The sequence below is a fragment of the Mya arenaria genome, chromosome 7, assembly GCF_026914265.1.
Source record: "Mya arenaria isolate MELC-2E11 chromosome 7, ASM2691426v1".
NCBI lineage: Eukaryota > Metazoa > Mollusca > Bivalvia > Myida > Myidae > Mya > Mya arenaria.
This window is the reverse complement of record NC_069128.1, coordinates 24,962,535-24,982,316: the sequence shown is the minus strand read 5'-3', so window position 1 is coordinate 24,982,316 and position 19,782 is coordinate 24,962,535. Positions and strand designations below refer to the sequence as shown.

General features: G+C 35.7%; 1 protein-coding gene across 1 annotated transcript in view; it reads right to left on the bottom strand.

Moving 5' to 3' along the window:
• Window positions 1–2,421: 2,421 nt before the first annotated feature.
• The window catches only part of LOC128241025 (uncharacterized), a 73,529-nt gene continuing 56,168 nt past the window's right edge, over window positions 2,422–19,782 (bottom strand). The window contains exons 14-20 of the mRNA XM_052958010.1: window positions 17,972–18,396; window positions 17,447–17,612; window positions 16,621–16,669; window positions 14,741–14,863; window positions 13,855–14,180; window positions 12,383–12,464; window positions 2,422–11,964 (exon numbers count right to left, since the gene is read on the bottom strand). Coding sequence (XP_052813970.1) covers window positions 11,506–11,964; window positions 12,383–12,464; window positions 13,855–14,180; window positions 14,741–14,863; window positions 16,621–16,669; window positions 17,447–17,612; window positions 17,972–18,396 — 1,630 coding nt within the window. The 3' untranslated portion in view covers window positions 2,422–11,505. The remainder of the gene's footprint in view (window positions 11,965–12,382; window positions 12,465–13,854; window positions 14,181–14,740; window positions 14,864–16,620; window positions 16,670–17,446; window positions 17,613–17,971; window positions 18,397–19,782) is intronic.

The following is a 19,782-nucleotide window of genomic DNA, read 5'->3' as shown; positions in this document are numbered from 1 at the left end:
TGCTCGGTGTCAAGGACAAATGGTCCTAACTGAGTAAATGATCAGTGATTTAACATACTTATGCTGTATTTCGAAATGGGATATAGCTTAATGAGTAACCGGTTAAATTATGTTTCTTCTTGTGAATGCATTTCCAACACCTCCTGTGCAGTTTGTTCAAAAACATAAATATAAATACTTTAATATATAGGTAAACGCAGATTTGCTTAACTCATTGGGAACTCTTCGGCCATTTTCCATCGAAAACAACCTCGGATGTATGCCGGTACATCAGTAGTAGTTCGTATAATAATAGTAGAAGTTAATTGTAGTGTTTTAACGAGTATTTTGTATTTTTAAGTGAAAAATGCTTGCCAGTGAAATGTACCATTAGGTAAATAAAAAGGTTCCCTAGAGTAAAGTAATAAAGTTAAACTGCTTAATTGAAATTACTACGCGATCTATTTGTAGTGTAGTTAAATGTAAAGATTTCTGACATTGTAAACCGTCCATAAACATCCGAGGTTGTTTTACGAGTGAAAATGGCCGAGGAGTTCCGAATCAGAGTTTGCTTAACTTTGACTTTTGATGTTGATTGTGTGGCTCTATACTCAAAAAACGTTTTGTTTTGTTCAATATTCTCGACAGGCTGCATCTACAAAGGTTTATGTCTGATTTAACTATTTTGTTTTCAAGTTTGGCTACTTGCAATTTCGTTGAGACTATTTCGCTATAAGAGTGGAGCGCTAAACTTTCAAATCACATTACACTAAAAGCACTCCTATTTCAGCTAATACTTCGGAAGTTATTAACTTAAAGAAACACATCATTGGTCTTCTTTTTTAAAAAAAACGAAAGTAATACGCACAGTTTAAACGATTTCAGGCAGTCTGATAATTTGTTTTTAAAGTCGCAGATTTCTTAATTTATTGCCCTGAAATAAGTAATATCGCTCATGTTTTTTTTGTAAAATGCACTCAGTTTGTGTATGACGAAATAATTAAAGTGTGGCAGATCATTAGTAGTGTTAAAACGATGATACCAAAAGCTGGAACCCTTCAGTATATGTTGATATATGCTCAAATGATTACAGTTTTGTCATTACGTGATTGGTTGATTGACATTATCACATGATGTTACCAGTGTATTGTTAAAGCTGCATTCTCACATATTAAACGTTTTGACAAATATAAAAATATATTTTGTACTCTGTGAAGAGTTTTGAAGTTAACTTTTGCCATGTTTTGCATGTCTGATCACAGACTTTGTTTGTGACACTCTTATTCAATATCGATACAAACACATATAATACAAACATATATTTTGAGTGATAAACCTTAAACTACTTACTAAACAATGCACTTTTGGAAAATATTGATTACTAATAACAAGATTATGACCGTGTATTTACTAGCTGAAAACTCAAAAATATTACATGATTGGTGAATGCGGAGATTTACTCTGATCTACTATTATTTCATATAGTAGAAATACCGTGTTTTCTGCACCTTTCTGTATTATACACGAATGGTGGCGGTCGCTTATAGAAGGCTTAAACTAGGCCTTTAATGTTTGGCATGACAATCCCCTGCTAATTGCACTGATGTCACAATAGGGGCCAATTTCCTGTTAATTGGCTAAGGGGTATTTAGGGCCCAAAACTGCACAACAGGATATTCAGATCAGAGATCTGATAAGACAATTTGGCAATTAGATTAAGATCAATACCCAGAGGTTATGTACAATACACGGTTTGGAGTGGGGCAATGATAGAAGGATTAAACTAGGACTTTAACGTGTACAACATCAAGTAGGTAGTCAGTGCAAGTTTATTCCCAGATATTGCGGATGACTAGAAAGCATGTGATTGAAAAAGATTTAACGCGGCACTATCAGTTATGACGTCACGACCCTTTGACGTCTGCTCCATGGCCTAAAGGGTGTGCTTTAATTTTGGTACTCGCGGTTGAATCCCAGCCAAACTTGCAAATTTACATAATTGAACATTGTTCTTTCGTATGTGTGTCTAAATGAAATTAATTCTCGAAGAAAATTCAAATTATTCTATTATAGTGTCTGGTTTCTGTATAAAAACACATTTTCCGGGCTTTAAAAAGGATTAACAAAGCTGGCGAGTCTGACATTGTTTCGATTTTAAAATATTTTTGTTCTACATCTTTCTGGTGTCCCATTTTTTATTTATACAAAAAACTAGGTCAGCATAACACTCCTGTTTACATCTGGGCAAACAATCTTGGGAAAAAATGCACAATAATGTGTTTTTGTGTGCTTCACGGAACCTTCACAAACATGAGACTGATTAACACACAAACCACCAGGATAAAACACCTTATGCCAGAGAAATTATTTAAATTGAATAAATGATCTAGGCAAGTGGTAGATGCTTATAAATGCTCTACCAATATAATAACAAATCATGAAAATGAAGATGGGATTTTATTGTCATAATCAGTCACATAATTATAATAAATTATCTCTAGTAAGAAGAAAGAACAACAACTTGACACCATGGCAATGAAAGTTTCTTATTATAATAGAACAAAAAGGGGTTCTAACAACATCTTGGAAAATAGCAGGGGGTATTTTCATGTATGAGGGATTCATGTCAAAAGCGTAAAGGGGCTTAAAACCCTTTTGAAATTGCTTCCATAGTCATTTACATGCATATTCATTTCAAGTTACTTCCTGTTTTTGATGCAATTGTCCAATCCAAAAACAAATTTACAATTGTACAACAAATTTACAATTGTACAATAGTCTGAAGTTAATCCTGAACTGTAGAACCCCTAAACAAAGAATTGTAAAAACAACCAGTTAAACAATGATTTATCCTGTCACAATAAACTGAATGCAATATCGTTAATACAGCTTGAATTAAAAAATAATAATATTCGTTCTAATTACTGAATAATTCTGGCTGTTCAAGGCTGTTTATGGAAAATATCAAAAGCAAACAACATCTGTTGTTTTTCTTTTTTTGTAATATCTGCACAAAAAAACATCATTTTATATTGACCTAAATGTTCTTATATTATTAGTATCCTAGTTTAGCCAGTTTTAATGATAAATTACACCCAGTTTCCCCAAAAACATTATGAATTTTTTTTCAGCCTCTCTGGTCTGCTGTCTATAAACACATACAGTATATACAATTAAACAAAAATAAAAGAATAATTCGAAACAACAATAAGTGAAACTAAATTTCAACTGCTTAACAAAGGAAAGGTGCCTTAACTGTTAAGTCTATATTCTACATTGAACAGACAATCAACAAATACCACTACTGTACAACTATTGTCTTATATCAGTAATATCCATAGTATTTTCAGAATTATGAGTTGTTAAAATGTTCAAGCCAATTATTAAAAAAATACTATAATATCAGTTTAAGTCATGCTTAAAAACAGAATTAGAAATATTTAAATATTTGAAATTGTAACAGAAATTAGAAAAAAGAGGCATCTCCAGTCAAGACTGGTATTGAATCCCTCCAAACAAAGTATGTTAGCCTCAAGACTGGTATTGAATCCCTCCAAACATAGTATGTTAGCCTCAAGACTGGTATTGAATCCCTCCAAACAAAGTATGTTAGCCTCAAGACTGGTATTGATTCCCTCCAAACATAGTATGTTAGCCTCAAGACTGGTATTGATTCCCTCCAAACATAGTATGTTAGCCTCAAGACTGGTATTGAATCCCTCCAAACATAGTATGTTAGCCTCAAGACTGGTATTGATTCCCTCCAAACATAGTATGTTAGCCTCAAGACTGGTATTGATTCCCTCCAAACATAGTATGTTAGCCTCAAGACTGGTATTGAATCCCTCCAAACATAGTATACTAGTCTCAAGACTGGTATTGAATCCCTCCAAACATAGTATACTAGTCTCAAGACTGGTATTGATTCCCTCCAAACATAGTATACTAGTCTCAAGACTGGTATTGATTCCCTCCAAACATAGTATACTAGTCTCAAGACTGGTATTGATTCCCTCCAAACATAGTATGTTAGCCTCAAGACTGGTATTGATTCCCTCCAAACATAGTATACTAGCCTCAAGACTGGTATTGAATCCCTCCAAACATAGTATACTAGCCTCAAGACTGGTATTGAATCCCTCCAAACATAGTATACTAGTCTCAAGACTGGTATTGAATCCCTCCAAACATAGTATACTAGTCTCAAGACTGGTATTGAATCCCTCCAAACATAGTATACTAGTCTCAAGACTGGTATTGAATCCCTCCAAACATAGTATGCTAGTCTCAAGACTGGTATTGAATCCCTCCAAACATAGTATGTTATTCTCAAGACTGGTATTGAATCCCTCCAAACATAGTATGTTATTCTCAAGACTGGTATTGAATCCCTCCAAACATAGTTCAACATACAGGTTACTAAATGCACTGGAAAATGGTAGTAGATTACCCACTCTCAAAACAAAACGCTAACAATTAAATATAACTTAATGGCAAACAGTAGCATCTGATATAATTAAGTGTAAAGGCAAACAGAATAGTAAATCATTTATATTGAATACAATCTCGGACAAGTTCCTTCATAAAATAAGTATATAACAATTATGACAATAAAGTCGAGATAAATAAATCGTTTCCTTTACAACTTCCAAAAAGTTTGATTTTTTTTAACATTCTGAATATCAGAGAGAAAATTAAGGTTTAAATGTATGTAAGCATATGAATTGGTACATGTATATATAAAATATGAAGTCTGTCAAACCCATAAATATGCTTTCAAATACCTGGTGTCAAAATGATTGTTTTCTGCTGAATTGCTGGGGTTTTTTTAAATGCCATTGCCATCATAACATAAAGTACCTCTTTCTTAATTTTTAGCAAATATCAGGTCATGTAAGCAAACTATCGAGATCAAAGGATCACTTTCTCTTAGAAACATATTTTCTCTTACAAACATATAATTATCAGTGTCAATCACTGCACTGTAAGGAAATGGCAACTTTTTAATGAAAAGAGAACATAAATTTTCATAAATAGTATGAACATTTAAAGTACGACATACCCATTTCCACATTATAAACAATGATTCATGTAACACAGATTTTATAAAACAAAAGCACTCACACAGTCATACAGAAATGCCATGTCCAGATAGTTTATATTTTTCCATATTTGTTTTTGCCTCTTTTTTTCATATGTTAATAATAATTTTAACACATGTCAATGTCAGTAAGCAGTACATATGTTAATACTAATGTTAACACATGTCAATGTTAATAAGCATTACAGAAATATATCATCCACAAGACAATGATTAGAAATAAAACTCTTACTCCATATTATGATCGAGCAATTTTATAAAGCACATTTTAATAAATTATTGCACTTAGTACAAAGCAAACCTAGCAAATGAACAAGAGCTGGCAAAGAGACAGCGCGCTCGACTATTTGGCTGCTTTTAAGATAGGTATTACAAAGTTTTAGTGAAACATGCATGGATCAATGTAAAATAAGATTAATTGCAAAACCTTATTCAGAACTTCTAAGTCAAATAATGAAGGGAAAAATTTGTATTATATGCAAGAGTGATCATACTTGATTGTTTAAAGTTTCAATACAATACATCAAGTAAATGCTGAGTTATTGACTTACACGTGCTTACATGCAAAACCTTAACTATAATTGCTAAGTCGAATAATAAAGGGGCAAAATTTATATTATATGCAAGATAGAGTTATCTTGCTTGATTAATTAAGACAGTTGAATGGTTGGGAGCACATGTATAAAGTTCCAATGCAATACATGATTTATTTGCTGAGATATTGAATCAAGTGTGGTTACATGCAAAACCTTAACCAGAATTTCTAAGTCGAATAATTAAGGGCCATCATTTGCAAAACAGTTATTTATCTTGGTTTTTCAAGAAGGTTGGGTGGTCTCAATGCAATACATCAAGTAGTTGCTGAGATATTAACCTATGTGTGCTTACATGCAAAACCTTGATCAGAATTTCTATGTTGAATAACAAAGGGCAATTATTTGCATTATATTCAAGACAGAGTTATCTAACTTGTTTATTAAGTAAGTTGGATAGTTGGGAACACTTGTCTAAAGTTTCAATGCAACACATGGTGTATTAATTGAGATATTGACTTTAATGTGGTAAACTTAACCAGAAATTTAAAGTCCAATAATATAGGACCATTATTTGCACTTAATGCTAAACAGAGTTATCTTACTTAATTATTTAAGAAGGTAGGATGGTTGAGTACCATTGTATAAAGTCTCAATGCAATACATCAAGTAGTTGGTGAGATATTAACCTATTTGTGCTTACATGCAAAACCTTTACCAGAATTTCTAAGTCAAATAATAAAGGCCCATAATTTGCATTATATTCAATTATATTCATTTGAGTGTTATCTTAATTAATGAAGTAGGTTGAATAGTTGGGAATACATATCTTAAGTTTCAATGCAATACATGATGCATTTGCTGAGATAATAACCTAAAGGTGCTTACATGGAAAACCTTAACCAAGGTGTGACGCGACCTTTGGGTGAGTAGTAAAGCTCTCCTTATCCGAGTCGAGCTAAAAATATTATATCCCTTTAATCTATGCTTAACCCTCTTGAATCAAATAATTTTGGATAATCACTTCTTAATCATGTGGCATTCTAGTTTCAATTTTATGAGTTTCACTTTGTAGAGAACAAAAAAGGATTCAATAAAACGCTTCCTTTTATTAAGTCAGTTTGATCAACTATTTGTTACCAGTTAGTTTACCTTTACCGCTGTTTTCTGTCTTCATAGTATGATTTGGGGTTTTATTACATGTACATGATTCTACAAAAAACCATTTCATTTAAAACACTTTTAGATTCTGCTTTATTTCATTCATATATCAAAAGCCTTTATTATAAATACTGATAGTGATTATATTGAGAACACATGAGAGTGACTGAAACTTATCTTGTATGAAAACCGCAACTTTTTACATGTATGTCCAATTTTTATACATGTATGTCCAATTTTTTTTACATGTATGTCCAATTTTTATACATGTATGTCCATTTTTTTTTTACATGTATGTCCAATTTTTATACATGTATGTCCAATTTTTTTTTACATGTATGTCCAATTTTTATACATGAATGTCCAATTTTTATACTGAACTACATCATGACCAACCCATCCAAATACAATTTTATGAAACTAATGGTAAAAGTAAACTGTAATGCTCAAACTATTGTTCTGGTACCATAAACAATGTCAACATAAATGTGTATTTGTTGTTCTGGTAACCTTGACAATGTCAACATGAACACATATGTATTGTTCTGGTAACCTTGACAATGTCAACCTGAACACATATGTATTGTTCTGGTAACCTTGACAATGTCAACATGAACATATATATATTGTTCTGGTAACCTTGACAATGTCAACATGAACACATATATTGTTCTGGTAACCTTGAAAATGTCAATGTAATTTCTCTTATTCCTAAAGAAATCCAAAAAATGAAGTTGTTGACAGTAATTGTGAATATTAATTTAGTATTTGATAAATACATATATACTTTTGGTACTTGTTTGATGTGTATTTGACACAATGTACTTTTCAAACTGCATCGTAAAGACTATTACATCATGATCTCAGCATGTAGTTGCCTAGTGAGGTTTTCTGTCTCACACTCCATCATTCAATACTGCTGTTTGGTCAGAGACACAGTATAGTTGCCTAGTGAGGTTTTCTGTCTCACACTCCATCATTCAATACTGCTGTTTGGTCAGAGACACAGTATAGTTGCCTAGTGAGGTTTTCTGTCTCACACTCCATCATTCAATACTGCTGTTTGGTCAGAGACACAGTATAGTTGCCTAGTGAGGTTTTCTGTCTCACACTCCATCATTCAATACTGCTGTTTGGTCAGAGACACAGTATAGTTGCCTAGTGAGGTTTTCTGTCTCACACTCCATCATTCAATACTGCTGTTCTGTCAGAGACACAGTATAGTTGCCATTAAAGAGCCATTATTTAGGTGTCGGTGAGGGGGAAACTCGGCCAGGGGGAAACTTTCAGCCCAGGTTTTCAATCTAAACCAATCACAACCTATATTCATGGCTGAATACTTGAATCATTCAAATCGTAATAACAATCAACTTCGTAAATCAATATCTTTAATGTGACATTTTAATTTTTAATGTTCTTAGATGGCATAAAAGAAATACAATACACTTTCTTTTACAGATAACATGTACTTATCTGATTTCCAAAATATCTTCTTTGAAAAAATAATGTGATCAATTTATATAAACAAATAATATTAAAATATGTGTCCCATAGTGGACAGTAATTCACATGATTAAAGGGTGTATTCATTATAGGAAAAACTGAACAGACAATGAAGCAAAAATACATATAAAGTTTGTATGTCTAACACCACACTCACACACTAACAAAAGTGCAAACAAGTGAAACATTAATACATTGGTAAAGATTTTATACATGAACAGTCCATAACAGAAAATTGATTGAAAAATTCACGAACAAAATCTACAACTTTCTAAATATACACATAGCAAAATATTCAACATTCTTACGATCACTTTGAGTATGAACAATTAACAGAAACCATTATAGCAAGAAAGTGAATATTAGTTTAATTAATTAGACACCACATTCATTCACAAACAAAATCTGGCACTTTTTGTTTTATCATCAATAGTATGTATATTTTAAATTCAAAAGCAAGATTGATAACCAATGGTTTATAAAGTTAAAGTCTATTACCCATGTAACAAAACCCAGTCATTTGTGTGATTGATACTAAGCCTATCTCAGACTGGCAGACCTTATGTTTATCAAGATGATAATATACCACATCAACAATTCCCAATCATTGTGTGTCTACTGGAGTTCTACATTGCCAAGCAGGACAAACATCCCAACCAATTAATTAACTCCACCCATTTACAGCATGCAATATTTAAACCCTGTTCTTGTGATATTGTGTAGTCAGAAAGAAATTGTATTTCCAGAAACATCAAACTCTTTATGCAGGGTTGAAGAAACATTAAGTATATAGTAAAACTGCTTGCGTGAATCACATGGTATGTGCTCAATATGGGATAACCTGCACCTATGAGTTCTGGATATATATTTTGTTTTTGGTACTATGTTCATTTTTTTATATGGACACAATCTCTTCAATAATTATAGCATGTCAAACATAAATGTAAATCAGTTTAATGTTATGATTGAATGATGATCACATTTATTATGTTTGAACTACACCATGTCATGTAGAGTATGGCATAATAATGGTTCTAGTGCTCTACTAGATAACTAGATATCAGAAACGCACACCGAACTAATTGATATGAATATCAAAAAGCTGCCAACATCTATAGAGGACAAACCAACTTTAGATCCTTTAAACCGATATCAAAAGCTGTCAATGTCGGTAGAGGGAAAACCAGCCTAGACTCTTGAACCGATATCAATAGCTGCCAATGTCGGTTGAGGGAAAACCAGCCTGGACTCTTGAACCGATATCAATAGCTGCCAATATCGGTAGAGTGAAAACCAGCCGAGACTCTTGAACCGATATCAAAAGCTGTCAATGTTGGTTGAGGGAAAACCAGTCTAGATCTGTTGAACCAATATCAAAAGCTGCCAACATCAGAACAAAGAAAACCATGCTCAACCCATAAACCGGTATCAAAAGCTGTCAACATCGCTCGAGGGAAAACCATTATCAAACCATTAACGATATCAAAAATTTCCAACATCGCTCTAGGAAAAACCATGCTCGACCCTTGAACGATATCAAAAACTGCCAACATCTATCGAGGGAAAACCAGCTCTCATTTCTTGTACCAAGGTAATGTGACATCAATTCACAAAATATTATCACTTCAGTTTTAAACCATATTTCGAACTGCATTACTATTGAAAGACTTTGTGCATTGAAAATTGCAGAATTTGAAATAGTCACTCACACCAAATGACCAAGTAGAAAGTATCTCAGAGGTTTTGCCAAACTTTTATACCTAGTGTTTGAACTAACATGTGATTGAATAACAGTTGCATATGTGCCATTAAGAATGAAAAAAAAAAAAACTAACAAGATGAAGTGCTTGTATAGAAAAAGATACTTAGAACAATGCTTATGGTTTTAACATAATAAAAATGAGCAAGATAATGAAAGTATTCTTGAATAGTCAAAATAAAGTAGGAGAAAAAAATAATTCCGACACATGAACATATACATTAATGAAACATCACAGTATACATCTTCATTCAGCATTTATAAATATCAGTCATTGATTATTGATATTTACCAAGGCAAGAATAATATTAAAGAAATTGACTCACAAGTTGGACAAAAAATTACGTATATAGAAGGATCTTTTGAAAAACACTAGAAAATAATGTAGCCAGTTTTTTAATCTTTTAAAATTAAATAATAAATAGGTTTTTCATATTTCTCCAAAGCTACCATCTTAACCAACATATCAAAATGAAAATATGTTAGGTTTATGGATTTCAAATTTTCTTGCCAGGATTTTGATTGTAAATCCAAGTTTTCATTTTATTCACATGATGTTACAAAGTGGGTTTTTATTACACATTTTTCCCCCAATCTGTGAGCCATAACTTCTGCGTGACTTTCTTGAATACTAGAGACCATTATGGCATATCTGTGCAACAACTCGAATTAACAACTCAAAGAGCTCCACATCTTCTGATGTAAATGACAGAACTTGCTAAAATCTTACATCATCTTAATTTAAAGCAACTAAACAAGTGTATTTTGTACTTTAAAAATCCACAAATAATTGAAACATATCTGTTTTAAAATGGAATTGGCAAGAGATGTCTGCTAATCAACATTCTAGCCGGAGAAGTAATGGGATATCTCTTTCTGTGTAAAAGGCCATTTTATCATCACAAGATTTAACAATACATAACATTCAACAATAAATGGCAGCCAATACTGATCAACATTACCAAAAGCACTGGAGAAAATATTTTGATATAATATAAGTTTTAAACAACACCAAGAAAAGAAAAGAAAAAAATATTCAGTAAAAGTCATCTGTTTACAATATTAACACTGATAGTAAGAAAATAGAATAAAATGCAATTTAATTGCAAACAAAACAGCCTTCCAATCTTAAAAGATTAAAGAAAATGTTTGCACAAAGAACCAACACCTCAATAATGACACCAACTGTACATTTCCTCATTATTCCCATGACTGTGTTAACTTCATATCTGATATCATACAGCATTCCACAACATCCAAATCTACCTCACAAATCCATCTCATTCAAATAAGCCAATACCAACAAAAGAAATGCATTGAGTCTTAACAGCCAACAATATCACCTATGCGGCTTATTTTTGCAGCAAATTGATAATCCACAACAGTCCATATTTCAGATAACTTTCAAACGATCAATGACCACTTGTCAATCATTCGAGAAAGTAGACAATAGCTCCAACCACTGCCGATCACTTAGCAATAGCAGTCTTGAGCCCATCTCTCTCTCGAGGGGGTGGAGCATCCCTTCTGTCAAAGCGACGCCCACTATCTCGATTCTCATATCTACGTTCCCGATTTTCTTTCAATCTCCGATTAGCTCTCTGTTCCTTGGGGTCGTCTTGGTGATAATTCTCTTTCTTTAAGTCATGATCACGCCTAGAATCTGGGTCACACCCATTTGAGTCTTTTCTTGCAAACTCCTTGCCTGAACTTTGACTGTTTTTCACAAGGGTGTTAGCCTGAACTGGAGTTTGACCCTGCTCTTTAAGCGCCCGGCTCGACGCAGGAAGTGACGACGATTCCACCGTATCCTCGGCTTCAGAGTCATCGTCAGCAAGTGAGTTTGCAGAGACTTCAGCGGCTTTTGCTTTTTGCACCATTTGAGCATAGGAGAGTTTGACAGAGTTGCTGGACATGTCCTTATCAATCTGAAATACCATGGCAAAATGTTGAGATCACACTAATTTATTTTATCTTAGCTTAAACATTATATTTTTTACAACGATTGTGAAGAAAGCTATGATAGCTTATACTAAGTCACTCTCGTTGGCGGCACAATGTTGCACGAGAGTGTGGTCTTGTGTTGTTGGGGAAACCGGAGTACCCGGAGAAAACCCACTTGTCAAGCTTGGTGACCACTAACGAAACTCACATGCGCCCAGGCCGGGAATCGAACCCGGGTCGCCTTGGTGAAGAGCAAGTGCGTTAACCACTGCGCTAACCAGACAACCATATTTTATCTTGATTGGGAAAACTGATCAAGATCTTAGTGGAATCACATGTTTATCACTTTATATTAATTTTGACTGAAACGGAATTCAAAGAGAGCAACTCTTGTTCACTTACAGAGTTAGAGTGAGAGAGAGGTCTTTCCTGACTGGTTTTGCACTCTGCCACTGACTGTACGGGAGGTATTGACTTAGATGACCTGAAATGTAACATATACATGTATATCATGTATAACTCATAAGAAGGCCAAGTTGTTAGCTCCAGCTACCTGGAAAACTCAGAATGTATTTGGTTTCTCTCTCTCTCAACAAATAATTCACAAAACATCCTTAAAATGAAGCTCAGGTAGAATTATTGATTTATTTTCATAACTACAAATATAATTATAACCTTTAAGTCATTCAAATCAAATTTCAACAAGTCACAATTCTTACACTAACACTTGGCCTAAGCCATGATAACAAACCTTCCTATGTAAAACTCAAGATTGGGGAGCCTCGCAAACTTTTGACATCATTGTGTAAGCAAGGCTAGTGGTATGGCAGCAATACTTCTCTTAATACTAACCTGGAATGATAGCAAACTTCTCTCTCCTACACACACCTAGAAAGGGAACAATGCTGTTCCTACACTCACCCAGAAAGAATTGCAGTAATTGTGCTCCCACACTCACCTAGAATAGCAGCAATACATCCCCTCACTCACTAGAATGGCAGCAATACTTCTACACTTACCTAAAGTGGCAGCAATACATCTCCTAAACTCACCTAGAATAGCAGCAATACATCTCCTACACTCACCCAGAATGGCAGCAATACTTCTCCTACACTCACCTAGAATGACAGAAATACATCCCCTACACTCACCTAGAATGGCAGCAATACATCCCCTACACTCGACTAGAATGGCAGCAATACTTCTCCTACACTCACCTAGAATGGCAGCAATACTTCTCCTACACTCACCTAGAATGGCAGATATACATCTCCTACACTCACCTAGAATGGCAGATATACATCTCCTACACTCACCTAGAATGGCAGCAATACATCTCCTACACTCACCTAGAATGGCAGCAATACATCTCCTACACTCACCTAGAATGGCAGCAATACATCCCCTACACTCACCTAGAATGGCAGCAATACATCCCCTACACTCACCTAGAATGGCAGCAATACTTCCCCTACACTCACCTAGAATGGCAGCAATACATCCCCTACACTCACCTAGAATGGCAGCAATACATCCCCTACACTCACCTAGAATGGCAGCAATACATCCCCTACACTCACCTAGAATGGCAGCAATACATCCCCTACACTCACCTAGAATGGCAGCAATACTTCTCCTACACTCACCTAGAATGGCAGCAATACTTCTCCTACACTCACCTAGAATGGCAGCAATACTTCTCCTACACTCACCTAGAATGGCAGCAATACATCTACTCTCACCTAGAATGGCAGCAATACATCTCCTACTCTCACCTAGAATGGCAGCAATACTTCTCCTGCACCCACCTAGAATGGCAGCAATACATCTCCTACTCTCACCTAGAATGGCAGCAATACATCCCCTACACTCACCTGGTTTGTGAGACAGATGCTGGTTGAGCAACTGAAGGATCAGTTGTAGCTGTTACCCTTGATGACATTGTCACCGCTGCTGATGATGCTACTGAAATTGCAGACTGCGAAGGAGCACTTTGCAAACTGGCGACAGACTGTGTAAAACTGCTTTCCTTAGAAGCGTTAACTGGTTTTGTGTTGGTTGAAGACGTTAGGGCAGTATTGGGGCCACTGGGCAAAACAGGACTCGATGATTTGGGCATCTCCTTCACCTGTGTTTTGGCAGTGCCCTTGACAACATCGGACAACTTGCTCTCAAACACTTCCTCTGAGGCAGTGTTGCTCTGAAAATCAGGAGTAAACTCGTCACAATTAGTGAATGAATTACATAGGTTAATGTTTCAAAAATACTGAACATTAAGCCAATTACAGATTAACTGCTTGATTTTCATCCATATCTCTTAAAATCCAGCCTGTCAGCAGATAGACAGACACAATAGCCAACTGTCATCATATCATACATACATTACAACTAAAAAATGGCAACAATCCAGTTATTTTTTATAAACCTGCCATCATATAAAACATACAACTTAAAATGGCAAACAATCACAATTATTTTTTTTTAACCCAATCCTGTATATCACTTTCTAATATCAAACTCTTCATCTGCACTCCTGTTCAAACAAGCTTGTACGGCCTATATTCATAAACATCTTCAGATATTTACTAATGTAAGTCAAAGTAACTAATATTTGAACAGTAAATATCTATCTGGTTTTACAAACAATTAGCTGTCAGACTTGATTCATTTTTTGTTTGTTTTTAATATCTTTATTTAACAATAAAGGTGAATAAGGAAATGACAAGGTGTTTCCTGAGTAAGGGGACCATCTGTGCTTACCTCAGCCCCAGGCAGGGGCGGGAAACTGGTTGGTTCATAGTCAAACTTGTTCGGAGGCAGGCTCCGACTAGAGAAAGCTGGGGGACCTCCTTCCTTTGTCGACGTCTGGGAGGAATTTGACCGCTGTAATACACCATTTCATCAATAGGAAATTTCAATATTATAGATAGTCTCCAAGTTTTGCAACCTATACCTCAGATCTTAAGAAAGCATGCATGCCGTATTTCTGGAAGGCTTCCCAAGGGATTTTGCTCAGAAAATCTAGACTAAGGATTTTTCATTGATCATCATTTAAAATGAAAAGCATCTTATTAAATACATATGAATAAGAAATGTATTGTACAAAGCAATCTAATCTACAATCCCAAACACACACACACACACGCACACACACACACACATACAAATTTCCAAAGATGTTCACCAGTACTAGGGGAAAGGGGGATTTTCCCCTCGACAGGGGATATGGCGTGTATGTGGATGTAATATCAAATATAAAGTGGTATATTATATATATTCAAGAATTCTGCAGAATTTCAGCTGTCACAGTGGTCGAAATTAACACAAGCCCGCAAGCCTGCACTGGTAAAATGTCTTACAGACTTGTTTATCCAAAAGTCTCATTTCAATGATTGCTGTGACTGGCTAAGAGCCAATGTTCTTCAAAACATATTATACATTTTAATTTAAAAGGAGCAAAACTCTGTTCAAGAGTTAGAACTTTGACAAGAAATAAACTGACTGTATTTGAAATGGAAACTAGAAGCGCTAAATGCGACGGAACCAGGTTTTTGTTATGGGCAATCAGAAATTATAGCCAATTAATTTGTTGTATGAGCAAGTTCAATCTGCAGCTTCATATAAGCTATATTCACACTAAGATTCATCACTATCCATCAATTCTAACTAAGTTGTTGGCAGAAAAACATTTTTCTATTTTTAGGAACAGTGACCTTGACCCCACCTCCCAAGCTAGCTCTTCACATAAGCTACCTTCGCTCTTAAGTTTCATCAATATCTATCAATGCTAACTAAAGTTATTGGGCAGAAACCATTTTTCTATTTTAAGTAACAGTGACCTTGACCATTTTTCTATTTTAAGTAATAGTGACCTTGACCTTAGCCCCTCCCCACTCAAAAGCAATCCCAAGCTAGCTCTTCACATAGCAACTTACACACCAAGTTTCGTCAATATCTATCAATGCTAACTAAAATTATTGCGCAGAAACCATTTTTCTATTTTTAGTAACAGTGACCTTAGCCCCAACCCCCTCAAAAGTAATCCCAAGCTAGCTCTTCCCATAAGCTACCTACACACCAAGTTTCATCAATATCTATCAATGCTAACTAAAGTTATTGAACAGAAACCAATGTTTGACGCCCGCCCGCCTGCCCAACGACAACCTCATTCTAATAACCCGGTTTTCGTTGAAAACCTGGTTAAAAACTCTGGTGTTACTGGGGTTTTTCAACTGACAATTGAGACATTGTGATGACCATCACTGTCACCTAGTTTCATCATGATAGGATAATAAAAACTTTAGTAATTCTCAGCATGTAAATTGGGCATAACTGGGTTGTTTCTGAGGCAATTCAGCTGAGGAATAAACTTAACCTGAATGTAACGATCACAAACACTCGCAGCAAGTTTAATCATAATTGGATTAACTATACTAGGCATTGTGATTTATTGTGATTTATTTACTTTACTTTTTGTATATTAAAATTTCTAAATCGTTGACTGACTTAGCAGTTTTGGACTTTTTTTTTCTTCTAAAAATGAGCCATTTTCTGTTACTGAAATCAGTCTGGCAAAGTAAAAATCGGTCCAGACAGGCAAATTGTTGGTTTTTAGAAGCCCTGGTTAGTAATTTACTTACATTTGGTCTAGCACCATCATCCTCCCTTTTTCGCCTTCGATAACTCTTACTGCAAATAATTTAAGTAGATCAATAAAGTTGCCCAAATATAGGCCTAAAAAAGTGTGTTTTAAAATGTTGTTTAAATTCTTTAAAGCTTTACACAGAAGATGACACCATTCTCCAACGTTGCCAATAACATTCTTATATAAAAGCCTAATAAAAGAGAATATTGTGTGATGGATGGACAGTGTTCCCCCTCAATCTATACACACAGAACAAGTGACAAAAGTACTGAATACCCTCATAATAATGAGTTACTGCCCCTACACCATATTTTTGGCAAAAGTTGAAAAGGGACTATAACTCTATCAAAAATTGTTAGTTTCTAATCAAAGTTGAAATATTCTATGTTGTTAAACAGGAGTACCAAAATATTATTTCAATTCATCAACCCATTATTGAGTTATCATCCAGACACAATAAAAATACTACAGATAGACTGGCCCACCTGTATGCCCAAACCATGAAAAAATCCAAACACTGGTAGACACTCACCAAAGGTGAATTTGACCTGTATTTTTATTAAACTTGTTAGAAATAATAAAACTTATGTAAATTCATTGTTGGGATTTTTTTGCCAAATTTTAAGGTAAAAAGGGACACTTGTGCTGTGGTGAGCTAAAAATTGGTAATTTGTAACCAAAGCCAAACTAGACCTATATCTTACGATGTTCAACATGTGTAAATCTATATCCATCAACCCTGTCATGAAATGTCCTCCATACAGGGTTTAAAACCAATGGACTGAGGTAGCTCTCTTTTATTTCTAAAATAATCCCCATACCCCGCATATCCATCATTATTTCTCAGGTCAGACTGCAGCCGGCCATTCCTGGGACCTCCAGCAACACTACTACTGGTGTTGTTGTTGCTGTCTAAATGCTGTTGTTGCTGCTGCTGATGATGGGGACTGGACTGCTGGTGGTGTTGGTGATGAGACATCATTCCACCTGATATGATAGAACACTGGTATCAATATAAGGGCTAAAAGCAGGCCATGAAATACCTGGGGTTTTAGTCAGGAAGAGGGACATTGAGCTAAAGGAGAAAAGTGCACATTACATTAGGCTGAAAAACGCTTATATATTATGAAATTGACAGAAATATTAGGGGAATGTGTTTAATTGAAGTAGTATTACATATCAACTACCAAGTATGTAAAGTATGCATGTATTTATAATCACATGACAAGTTTTAATAAAAAACTAGGGATGGCAACAAGTAGTAAAATTGGTACTCATTATTATTTGTATTTGTCCTTTTTATTTTATTCATTCCATAAATATGTTCTATAAATCTAGGTTTGTACCTGAATGAGGTCCAGCAGCGTTGTGCATATGGCTGTTACTATGGTTACCATGCGAATGTGAAGGCCCCCCATGATGTGGATGACCGCCTTCTCCCCTGCGACCCCCAAAAGACGGGGGACCATGGTTTGAGATCGAGTGTAGGTTTTTGTGGTGGTGTGGGTGCGGAGGTGGCAGGTGGTTGCCATGGTTTGGATGATTGCCATGGTTACCATGCCCGCCGCCAGGTTGGTTGTGTTGGTTGTGTTGATTGTGGGGCATGCCACTGTGGATGTGGCCTTGCGGTGGACCATGCGAGTGAGCACTGTTGTTGTTGGCAGCATTCTGCTGTCGCTCATGTTGGTGTTGAAGACGGGGCGGGAGCGAGTCATTCGAGTTGATCCTCTCACGACCCATGGACTGGTTCCCACTTGAAGACTTTTGATTTCTGAAAAGGGAAGGAGTTTAATCAGCTATAATCAAACTATTACAGCAATTTCAAGACTCAGCTATGACTATTTAAAGGTTGATTAAAGTGGTAATCAATACTTTCATAATACCGTTAATCACTGTGTATAGGGAACCTAGCATAAATATGATGCAGGCAAAAAAATACAAGAAAAGCCCATGAAAATATGTTCATATGACATATACCATACATGGGACACAGTAAAGAATGTCAAAATCAGCAGCCAGTATTGTGGGTCTTGAACCCAACACATCATCTTTATGTACCAAACAATTGTGCCAATTCATTTAAATAATCCCTAGCTGCAAGATCGAGTTACAGCTCGGACATGACCAACAGCAGCATTCCATAATGATAAACCAGTCAGTGTGACCTTGACCTTTGCAGTAAAGACTTTAGTCTTGCAAGTGACACATTGTCTTAAAGTAACTGAACACACATGCCAAGAAATTTTTAAAATCCCTCAGTGCATGACAAAGTTTCAGCCTAGATGCTAAAGAACAGATGGATGGGTCATTTTAATATGCCCTTCTTTGGGGGCATAAAAAAAACTATAATATACATGTATGGAAAAATGCAGGAAGCACAAATATTTTATCACATGTGGAAAGAAATAAAAAAAAACCGAAACCGTTCAATTCTTTCCAAGGATAGTGCCTAAATGGAGCAGGTGAAACTTTGTAGGAAGATGAGGTAAGTGCCAAAATGGAGCAGGTGGACCCTTGTAGGAAGATGAGGTAAGTGCCAAAATGGAGCAGGTGGACCCTTGTAGGAAGATGAGGTTAAGTGCCAAAATGGAGCAGTTGGACCCTTGTAGGAAGATGAGGTAAGTGCCAAAATGGAGCAGGTGGAACCTTGTAGGTAGATGAGGTAAGTTCCAAAATGGAGCAGGTGGAACCTTGTAGGAAGATGAGGTAAGTGCCAAAATGGAGCAGTTGGAACCTTGTTGGTAGATGAGGAAAGTGCCAAAATGGAGCAGGTGGACCCTTGTAGGAAGATGAGGTAAGTGCCAAAATGGAGCAGTTGAACCCTTGTACGAAGATGAGGTAAGTGCCAAAATGGAGCAGTTGGAACCTTGTTGGTAGATGAGGAAAGTGCCAAAATGGAGCAGGTGGAACCTTGTAGGAAGATGAGGTAAGTGACTAAATGGAGCAGTTGGAACCTTGTAGGTAGATGAGGAAAGTGCCAAAATGGAGCAGTTGGAACCTTGTAGGTAGATGAGGAAAGTGCCAAAATGGAGCAGTTGGAACCTTGTAGGTAGATGAGGTAAGTGCCAAAATGGAGCAGTTGGAACCTTGTAGGTAGATGAGGAAAGTGCCAAAATGGAGCAGTTGGAACCTTGTAGGTAGATGAGGTAAGTGCCAA